Here is an 11,189-nt window from a genome sequence, read left to right on the forward strand (position 1 = left end):
CATTCTGACTGTGATACAAACAACAATGGGATCATGCTTTCCTGTTGATGGCCTGATGTGGTGTATTGTACTCCTCATATGGCAACTCTCCATGCCAGTGGCCACCGGGAATACTTGACACTGGTGTTGACACTCTTCATATGATGGGAAGAGGTTCTATCATTGTGGTAACACTTTACATTTTATAGCCACTACATGGAGCCTCTGCCACATCAAAGTGGCTTCCATATGGCTATTATAATGCAAGAATCAGCTTTTGTATGAGTCAGCTATGTGCCTGACTTGGGAACAGCAGGTGAGGCAACACTGTGGGTTACATCTTTCTCATTCACCATGCACATCATGCTGCTGTGATTGCATCACTCATAATTTTCTAAGGATAATTTCAAGATGTAGACAAACAGAGACCTGCAGGGCCAGCCCAAGATACTTCTGCCTGAGGCAGAGTAGCTAATATTGGCTCCCCTCCCAAAGCCAAGGTACATCATACTCAAGGTTTGCCAAGTTATTTTAGTACCTGAGACAGAAAATTTCAAAAGTGTCTCTTCCTGGGAGTAAAAATATAATAATAACAATAAATTAAATAATTGGCAATTTGCCACCCTTTCATGACACTCAAAACCATGCCTAAGCTGTCCACCTTATTCTGCCTAATGGTAGGGCAAGCCCTTCAGACCTGCTGCTTGGGTGTGTGAACTCTAAAAATTGTGCTCTTTACCAAATAATACCCTTGGAAAAGACCACTCTTTTCAGAGTTTCCAGGCCTAGAGAATGGGTCTGTCTTTGTAGAAAAACTATTCTCCTGAGGTTCAAAATATATGATGATTCTTTCATAAATACTGGTTTGCACTATTTTGGATGTTTTCTCCTCTTGTTGTGTTAATCTGTTCATGTCATCCTCCTACGTTACTTTAGCTGAGATTCAGCTGCTGTTGAATCTCAGAAGCAACCATCTTGTTTTCTCCCAGGGTGCTCTCCACATGTGGATTGACATGTTTCCAAATGATGTCCCTGCACCACCACCTGTCAACATAAAACCACGACTCCCCATCAGGTAGAATTGGAAGGGAGCTGGTTTCTAAACTATTATTTATTTTGCCTTTATTGAATGTTTTCTTAAATGTTGCATGCACTGGCTGGGGCTTTCTAACTGTTCATATCAGAAATGTAGAAGTTGTAAAACATGGAAAAGCAGGGGGGAGGGGAAGAGGAGAAATGTTAATTGTCTGCTTCACAACAGAAGTAAAACACATAGCTGTCTAAAGGGGACTCCCATAATATCCTACAGCCCAGGATCTAAAATTACTCAGCTGCACCATAGTCTGCCCTGTGATCCATGCTTGTGTTGTGGACTGTATAGATACTGGGTAGTCCTCATACTGATGGAGGCTACCCTTTGTTCCTTGTGGAAAGTTTGGTCCAGGATTTACAGAGTAAGAAATTGTGTTTTAATCAGTACTTGACTTTTCCATTTCTTTCTAGTTATGAGCTACGTGTCATTATCTGGAATACAGATGATGTGGTCCTTGATGACGTCAATCCAATAACAGGAGAAATCTCCAGTGACATCTATGTAAAAAGGTGTTTTCCATGACAAGCTCAGATAATTTAAAAATGAAAGGAAATTCATTCAGTAGAAGACAAACTGTGGTTATTTTTTTAAAATAAGGATTTCCCTGTTGGAATAGATCAAGGTTCACCTAGTCAAGTATACTGTTTCCAACACAGTGGATCTTGGAACAATCTAGAAAGCGTGAAAGACTCTAGAAAACTTACAGGTGTAACATGAAGGCAGTGGTCCTTTTTGTGCCCAACCTCTGGTATTCATAGTATACTGTTTGATTAATTAGGAACGTAGGAAGGGCCTCATACTGAGTTAAAACATTGTCCCAGCCACTATTGCCTACATTGACTGGCAGTGACTCTTAACAAGGTTTCAGACAGGAGGCCAGCCAAACTACAGACTACAGGATAGATGTGGATTGTGGCTAATGTCATCTGTACAGGGCTTCACAAACCAGCAGTGGCACCACACTGGATGCAGAGTAAACAGGAGTGTGTACATATACATACTTTGGCCCTGCAAGCAGTGGCAGCTGATGGCTCCGCGTCAGTAGGGCAGTGGAATCCACTCTGGTTTTAGTCTGATGTTTCAGGGAGCTGTCTAAGGTGCTGAACCTAAATGGGGGTTAGATTTCAGCACCTTGAACAGTGCCTTGAAAGTTTGGACTAAAAGCCAGAGCAGTTTCCACTGCCCCACTGACATGGACCCACCAGCCACTACTGCTGCAAGTCGCATTTACCCCTTTGGGGGGGGGACTGATCCATTTAGCAGGAGTTGGATCACTGATTAAGTAGCAAATGTTATTCTGTTGACTTGCCCTTCAGGAGTTTTACCAATGTGCCCTTTAACTGAGGTTTCCTTATTGCTTCTGCCAGAATAGATTCATAGAGAAATGTGTATTTTGTGTCATTGCTAGATGCTAATGGAGGTTCTTTTGCAGTTGGATCAAAGGGATGGAGAAAGACAAACAAGAGACCGATGTTCACTTTAATTCTTTGACTGGGGAGGGCAACTTCAACTGGAGATTTGTGTTCCGCTTTGACTACCTCCCAACAGAGAAAGAGATAACTTACAAAAAGAAAGATTCCATCTTCTCTCTGGAGGAATCAGAATTTCGAGAGCCAGCAGTGCTGGTCCTTCAGGTCTGGGACTATGACAGGATTTCAGCAAATGACTTTCTAGGTATTTTTCTGAAGTTTAATGCTCACTGTGGTTTGATTAGGTTTTGGGCATATATAAATATGTTTTTCCTTGTATTTTCCTCAGAAAGGTCTACTATGGAAAAAATAAAATATTGGAAGGAAGTTAAAAGCTGGCCCTACAGACCTTCTAAAACACCTCTCTTCTCTGTACTCCAGGCGTGGGGGAACCTTTGGCCTTCTGGATATTGCTGAGCTACATCTCCCATCATTCCTGGTCTTTGGCCATGCTTGCTGGAACTGATGGGACTTGTATGTCGCATAATGCATGCAGAAGATCCCAGTATCTCCCAGTAGGGCTAGGAGAGAATCCTGACCGAAATCCTGGAGAGCTGCTGCCAGTCAGTGTAGACAGTACTGAACTAGATGGACCAATGGTCTGACTCAGTATAAGGCAGCTTCCTGTGTTCCTGTAGTTCAGCAACATCTGGATGACCAAAGGTTCCCCATACCTGCTGCATTCCTTTCCTCTCCTTATTTGAAACTCACATGCTAGAAGCTTTTAGCAGTGCAGTTCTGTTTCCTAAGACAGCTAATCTGAATTGAAGAGGCTGGCAGAGAGACAGGAATAGGAGAACGCATGTCCCATAATGCTAGCATAGATTATTGGCAAGCACATCTTTCTAGGGTACATCCATTTTTTACCTTCGTATATATAGTATTTATATGCAGTAAATGTAATCTAGCCCATTTGTTTCTAAATTCTCACTACAGCTATTAAAGTAGTTCTTCTGCAAGGAAACAAATGGTAAAAATCTACTCAAAAGTTCCTTTCATTCACTATTCCATATTGTTTTGATTCAGTTTCAGTTCCTATTGACTAATTGCATGGAATTGAATCAAAACAATATAGGATAATAGATGAAATTGTACAAGTCCATTGCAGCAATAAGCTGTAAAAAAGGATTACTAATAAGCAGCACCATCTAGTGATGTACAAAGATACTGCAGAGTTCTAAACAGCAATCTGGTTTTGTTAGGTTGAAGTTGCACTGATTCTGAACAGAATCTGCTGTTCAAGTATCAATTGCATTGAATGTATGTAATTTGGACAGTAAGGATATCTCCACTGCATTTCTTGCTATGCCACCTTTAAAAACATTGGTTATTTCCCCTTTCTATATCTCAGTGTCTCCTTATGTAACATGGAAATTTACAACATCCTAGAGGTAAGAAATTGCACGCTTACACATTTAGGTTCAGGAAGAATGTTTTTAACTGATTAAGAAGCAACATTCTGGAATAGCTGTGAGGACAAAGAACATCACAAAGGTTGAGACTGAAGGAAATAAACATATGAAGGATGTTCATGTCATTTCCCCCTGATGCTTCTCTTGTGGCCCACTGGGATCATTAAGATTTTCCCACGTATCTTCCCCATCTGATTGTGTTCCTCATCCCCCCTCTGAGAAATCAGACCCTCCTTTACCATATGGGGCAGGATGTTGTGTGGTGTACAAATGCACCCAGTTAAACTTTCCTGAGGATTTGGTAAATGCACTTTGCTCAGCAGGGTCAGCCTTTCCATTAAGCATAGGGATGGAGGAGAAATTTGATGTTATTTGCATTTTAATGAGAAATTACCTGATTTGCACTTCTCAAAGCAATATGTGAACCAAAACACAGCTATCCTTCAAAATATGCACTTATCCAAATTTTGTGATGTACTCTCCAGCCAAGCAATGTTTGCAAAAATGCATATATTAGGGGAAAGTGTGGATAAAAGTGAATATATTACTAGAAATAACATTTAAAAATGCATTATATTAGGGGAAATTGCTTGCAAAATTCATAAAAGCTGCATACAAGTATGTCAAGAGAAATTTGCACTAAAATGCTGATGAATTTTCATGAGTATTTTATATATATATATATATTGCAAATTGCTGCACAAATGCAGAGAACTGAATTGAAGATTGGAAAAATGAGAAACTAAGAGAAACTGCCAGATTTGTCCATCCCTACTGAGGCAGCAGATGCTGGGAGGGAGTGGTGGTGAGGCACTGGAAGGCAGAGCTGGGTGTGCCATGCATGACTTGGCCTGTGCCCCTATAAACTTCTCTGCTGCTCTCAGATGTGGTAGAGGATACTATTGTTTCAGGAGAGGCTGGCATGGTGCCCTGCCCTACTCTCGCAGTAATGGTAAGCAGTAGTGATGCCATTGCCATGAGGCTGACTCTGCAACAGCACACCACTGGCCATCCCAGCATTGTTAAATTAAGATATGTTGCTAGTCTGGCTGGCTTCTGTATATGGAGCTGGGGCCAGTGCCGTCTTGTCCTTTGCCTCAAGCAGGAAAATCTCTTCGGCTGGTCCTGTTATGCAGGATCTGACTCTCAGGAATAGTTCCTAAGCCCCAGCTTGCCTTGGAATGCAGGCTCACTTGAGCTTCCCTACTTTTGTGTGTTCCAGCCTCCTAGCAGCTACTATAAAAAGAAGTAAGAAGAGGCTACTGATAAATTCCTGGTTTATGCCTTGAGTCTGCTTTCTAACTCTTTGTTTCCTTTGCCTGCTTATGCGGCTCAGTTTTGTTTGCACACTTCTTGTCATTGGCCCTTAACTTTTCCCTGAGCCAGCTATGCTGCCTGTGGGCTCATCTACACGGTGCTTTACTGTATGTTTAGTGCTACTCACATGTCCTTTTGATTTGCATGGTTTCTGGCTAACAGAAGCTATCATGCAGTTTCCCCCCTGTAAATCCATACTAACCCAATCCTCTATTAATAAGAAGGAAGGAAAAAAGCCTTCACTCTGTATCTCTAGTGCAGCCTTTCCCAACCAGTGTGCCTCCAGATGTTGTTGGATCACAACTCCCATCTTTCCTGACCATTAGCAATGCTGGCTGAGGCTGATGGGAGTTGTGGTCCAACAACATCTGGAGGCACACCGGTTGGGAAAGGCTGCTCTAGTGCTTGCAGACGCTGTGCTCTGATGCTTTTAGTTGGGTGTGTCAATCGTTCCCCTCTCCACGCCTACTTGCTCCTCCTCCCTTTGTTCATTTTGTTTCCTGAGGGCTGAGAAGCAACTTCTGGCTGCTCTACCCTGTTCTGCTAGCATTTTTATGTTGCCACAAACGGTGCCTTTATTTTCTTTTCCCCCCTAACTAGTGCACAAAAGCATAACCCTACTCAAACAAAGATTTGTATTTCAACTGTATCCTACCAAGGAAAACACAGATATTCTCACTTCCAGATTTTTTTTTTAAAGGAACCCACTGCAGCATGCTTGGTTGCCAAACAACCAAGGGAGTGGAAATGTTAAATTAGAGGGCGTGGTCATTAGGAAACTGCATGATTGATCCTTCTTCTCAGTGTGAATAGAAAACACTGTGTTTGCAGCTGGCATTGAGCCCTTACTGTGGATGGTGCAAACAGAAAATGGAGGTAAAGACAGTGTCTTTAGTACAAAGTAATGCTCCCATGTGGATTAGCCCAAAGTCTCTCTCAACTTGTCCCTTGAGAAGAATTGCTGTATTTGGGCTGCAACAAGTTTATCCTCCAGGTCAGAATGACAATGATCTCAGAATTTTCATGCCTTCTGTTTCAGTTAGGTGGCTTGGTTTATTTGATATCTTAAATCTCCCTGCCCTGGAAGCATCTTTCTGAAGCACATTTTCTTACTACTTGTATTAGTGGTGGAGGGCCCCATTTTGTAGCAGGTGACTGTATGGTCCAGTCTAATGCTGCGATTCCTGCAATAATGCTAATGGCTGTGTTCTGTAAATTGTATCATACCCTAATAGTGGCAGGCAAAATTCCTGCAATTCCCTCTGGGTGAAAAGACTGTGCTTCTTAGCCATTTGGGGGAAATTGTTCAGTGTCCCATCATGTCAAATGGCCAGTATCTGAAATTCTTTCTCCTTTGGTGTGTTTTCAGGGGCCATTGAGTTAAAGCTGAATGATATGGTGAGAGCCGCCAAGAGCTCAGAGCAGTGTACCGTCAAGATGGCCAAGGAGAAGGCCATGCCCCGCTTCTCCATCTTTCGAAACAAACGGATGAAAGGCTGGTGGCCCTTCATCAAACTGAAAGGTCAGGAAGACATTGAAAGGGAGGAGAGGGAGGCTAAGCAGAAGAAGAAAAAGAAGAAGAAGAAGAAGTGGAGGAGCTCAGTAAAACCAGAAGATGTTGAGTTTTCAGATCCTAGTGGAAACATCTTCATCCTAACGGTAAGAAAGCATTGCCTGCTGTGAAGAAGCACCTGGTTTTTTATTATTTACAAGTAATCTATTTACCTGTTTCACTAGGCAGCATGCAACACAACTCAAATAATACATTAAGGGGGCAATCCATACCTCCTTTGTGCCAGGCTGGGGTGGTGGTGGATTGAGTTGGGTGGATATATCTTTCCACCCAGCCCTGCTGGTCTCCACCTTCAGAGTTCAGACTGCCATCATCAGTCTGTCGGTGCAGAGCCTCCCCCCTGCCCAGTTCCACCCATAAAATGGGTGGGCGGAAGTGCCATGGGCAGGATCCCCATCAGCAGTAGCCTACAGAAAACCCCAGAATGGTGCATCCCAAGGCTGTGGAAGGACTGAGCTGGCCTGGGATCCGTTGTCTCCTGATCCAGCTCCATTGCTGTCACAAGATGGCATTGGGCCCTATTGCTTTCCACCCTGGCCAGGATGGGCACAGGGCTGCCAATGTGGCAGTGGCCCCTCTGCTCCATCAAGCTCTGCAGGCAGTGGCTAGGATTTGGACTGCACCCTAAAATATCAAGTCAGATCAAATTACATGAGCACAAAATAAATATATAAATACATTATCGGGGCTACAATAACCCCTTAGGACAAAAAATGCTGTCAAGGGACAGACCAAAATAATCACATCAGCTTTAAGGTACTAAAATGTTAAAAGGCCTAGGTGAACAGAAAGGTCTTTGCCTGGTGCTAAAAAGGAAAGCATTCTGTAGGTGCCATCACAGTTAGGCCACCACAGAAAAGGCCACCTTCTTCTGAGGTCAGGCTGATGGGAATGAGGAACAAGGATTTCTCATCAGCGCTGGTGCTTTCTTCTGGAACGCTTTCCCAAGGGAAGCTCGCTTTCAAGCATTAGTAAGAATACTTTTATTGCAACAGGCATTTCATGGTTTAGGCAGATGGTGGTTATTACTTTCTTTTTAACTGACCTGACAGTATTTTATGTGTTTTTTTCTTTAAGCTTTATAGATAAAAGCTTGAAAGAGCCATGTTTAGTGGTATAGTAGTGGTAGAAGTGCCCCTGGGGTTTCTGTGCAGGATTTAATCACATGTGATATGTGGAATCTGCATTACTCTTAATGCTATAGGATCACATTTACTTTGCTGCAAAGTTGCCCTGTGCCATGATGTTGGTGGTTAAATTGGAGCACATCACATGCAGATAATGAAGTCTCTTACTGGCATAAAATATAGGAACATAGGAAGCTGCCTTATATGAAGTCAGACCATTGGCCCATCTTGCTCAGTATTGTCTACACTGACTGGCAGTGTAGGATTTCAGGCAGGAGTCTTTCCTAGCCTTACCTCAAGTTGCTGGGGATTGAACCTGGGACTTTCTGCATACAAGGCGGATGCTCTAATCACTGAGCTACAACCTTTCCCCAATAGGAGGCATAATGAATTGTTAAGTCATAGGCTAGCTTCCCATGTAGTACTACACTTTCTAGCTAAAAGTCAGAGTAGCTTGATGCTCTTAAAGATTGTGAACTGCCTCCTGCAAATCCTGTTTTGTAAGCAGAAGTTTGAACATCCATGAGCTGAAATTTTCCCCATTCTCTGTAGTGTTTTTGATTATTTTACAGCTAGTTTGCTTTCAGTTGCTATCTAAGTAAGCTGTGTTCTCCAAAAAATGTTGGGTTTTGGTGGAGAACATTTTTGGCCCATCTGTGGTAGGTTCACTTGCATAGATGCAGTTGGTATTTTCTTTAGACAGCACAGCAGACTTTTGTGGTATGTCAGATATTTATTTTAATGTGCTTCTCTCCAGGGAAAAGTGGAAGCTGAATTCCAGTTACTGACCATAGAGGAGGCCGAGAAAGCCCCAGCTGGTCTAGGGAGGAAAGAGCCTGAACCCTTGGATAAACCCAAGTAAGTATCTATAGGGTTATATTAAGTGGCTTTGTAAATAAGAACATCAGGGTGGATTATGGCAATGGCCCACCTAACCTAGCATCCTGTTCTCACAGTCTTCAACCAGATGCCTATGGAAAGCCTGAAAGCAGGACCTGAGCACATCAGTGCTCTCTTTGCTTGTGATTCCTAGCTACTGGCATTCAGAGGCATACTGTCTCCAGTAGTTGAGGCAGAACATAGTTATCATGGCTATTAGCCACTGATAGCCTTGAAAAATGAAATGGACTGACTTCAAGTCGATCCCAACTTATGGCTACCCTATGAATAGGGTTTTCATGGTAAGTGGTATTCAGAAGGGATTTACCATTGCCTCCCTCTAAGGCTAATCCTCCCCATCTGGCTAGGGCCTGCTCAGCTTGCCACACAGCTGCACAAGCCAGCCCCTTCCTTGTCCACAACTGCCAGCTGGGGGGCAACTGGACTCCTTGGGACTATGCAGCTTGCCCACGGCTGCACAGGTGGCAGGGTACGTAACCCGAGCCACTCACTGTGGAGGTGATCTTTAGCTGGCCCTTTACACCCAGGAGACATAAGCGGGATTTGAACTCACAGACTCTGGACTCCCAGCCAGGCTCTCCTCCCCACTGTGCTATACCAGCTGTACATTGATAGCCTTATGCTCCATGAATTTGTCTAATTCTCTTTTAAAGTCTCTTTTAAATAGTCAGATTGTGGTTCCAGCCTGCACCTACTCCAGTTCTCCCACCACCGTGGTGCCAGTGACAGGAGTGGTGGGCTTGGGCTCCCTAGGATCATGCTATTTTGGTCCATGAGAAAATTGCTGATCAGGGTGATTTTATGGGACTGTGGACCATATACAGACAGATATCTTTCTGCTTTGCTCTCTGCTGTACTCCATTGTTTTGAGTGTTGCCTTTCACCTAGGTGCGTGCACCAGATGTTGAAGGCAAAGGGGCAAGGATACTTTATAAGTCAATCAACATATGCCCTTTAGAATTGCACTGCTGCTGTAGTTCCTCTGTACCAGACTCCAGCTCCCATCAGCCACCATCATCATGGCCATCAACCAGGAATGATGGGAGTTGTAGTCCAGCCATATTTGGAGGCCTATATGTTTCCCACTCTTGTTCTATACTATTATGAATTAAATGGAATACATTAATGTAGTTGGAACATAATATTTTAATGGGAAACATGATTAAACGCAAAAGGACCTTTTGCTTTCCAGGCATTCAGATGCAAGGAGGGAATAAAATACAACTGTTCAGTGGCTTTGTCTTGACTGTGAGGTTTAGCATTTGGTTATTTTCAGTGTGTGGGTGGTCAACATTTGATTGAGATGCCACTTTGTTGTTACAAACCTGCACTGAGTCTTACCCCTTCTTTTCTCTCCAGCCGTCCAAAAACATCCTTCAACTGGTTTGTGAATCCCATGAAAACATTTGTCTTTTTCATTTGGAAGCGTTACAAGAAGTACATAATTGCACTGCTAATTATTGCAATTCTGACCATATTCTTGGTTCTCATTCTGTACACAATGCCTGGATACATCAGTGAGAAGATAATCAATGGCTGAGCAAATTCTCTCTGTCCTCCTCTCCCTTCCTAAGTTGGGACTTGACAAATGAAGATAACAGTGACTTCTACACCAAAGACATGAAGGAACATGTGCAGCTGGATGATTATGCCTGGAGCACATGTAAAATGCAACTGTCACAAGTAAAGGAAGAGATTGTCCATATTTATGTAGTCATATGGCCTGCTCACATCTGTGATGTGATGGCAATCACTTTTTGAAGGGCCTTTTGTAATTATTCAGTAAATGCCTTGCCTGTCATTGGTGCTTAAGATGGGACCCTTATTATATTGCACTGGTTCTGTGGCTCTTTATAGCTAAAAAAAATCAACTATCACTTAAGCAGAAAAGGGAGAGACCACCTGTAGCAATGGGGGTAGAAGTACAGAAACCCAGCCATATGGAAAGAGACTTATGCTACTGCTATCTGTGTTTCCAAATCATGAGTCTGGCAGAAAAATTAAATGGTTAAAAAAACGATTTCACATAGTAGTTCATCTTAAGCATGGGCAGGTTTATTATTATGCAGCAGTGGTGAGAGGGCTGTTCAGTCAAGATTTTTATAGAGAAAACAACATCTCCCAACCATTCAGTTACCATTGTCCTGCCCAAAGTTGAGAAACTCAGACTCGACAGTGGTGTTTTCTCTTTTTAGTAATGTAATAGACAGCTGCAATGCAGAGCACATCATGAAACTAACTACTCTTCCTAGGAACTTAGTTTCTTTCTAGCACTAGCTGAGCATGACTTCGCGACTACAGACTTGACTCAGCAACTGG

At 42.9% G+C, this 11,189-nt stretch overlaps 1 protein-coding gene across 1 annotated transcript in view; it reads left to right on the forward strand.

Annotated features, from left to right (window-relative positions):
* LOC133386629 (fer-1-like protein 4) overlaps positions 1–10,946 on the forward strand; it is an 82,977-nt gene extending 72,031 nt beyond the window's left edge. The window contains exons 40-45 of the mRNA XM_061630331.1: positions 969–1,054; positions 1,483–1,581; positions 2,505–2,746; positions 6,640–6,929; positions 8,728–8,828; positions 10,230–10,946. Of these exons, the coding sequence (XP_061486315.1) occupies positions 969–1,054; positions 1,483–1,581; positions 2,505–2,746; positions 6,640–6,929; positions 8,728–8,828; positions 10,230–10,410 (999 nt within the window). The 3' untranslated portion in view covers positions 10,411–10,946. The remainder of the gene's footprint in view (positions 1–968; positions 1,055–1,482; positions 1,582–2,504; positions 2,747–6,639; positions 6,930–8,727; positions 8,829–10,229) is intronic.
* Positions 10,947–11,189: the final 243 nt, after the last annotated feature.

Source organism: Rhineura floridana, chromosome 6 (assembly GCF_030035675.1).
Source record: "Rhineura floridana isolate rRhiFlo1 chromosome 6, rRhiFlo1.hap2, whole genome shotgun sequence".
Taxonomy (NCBI): Eukaryota; Metazoa; Chordata; class Lepidosauria; order Squamata; family Rhineuridae; genus Rhineura; species Rhineura floridana.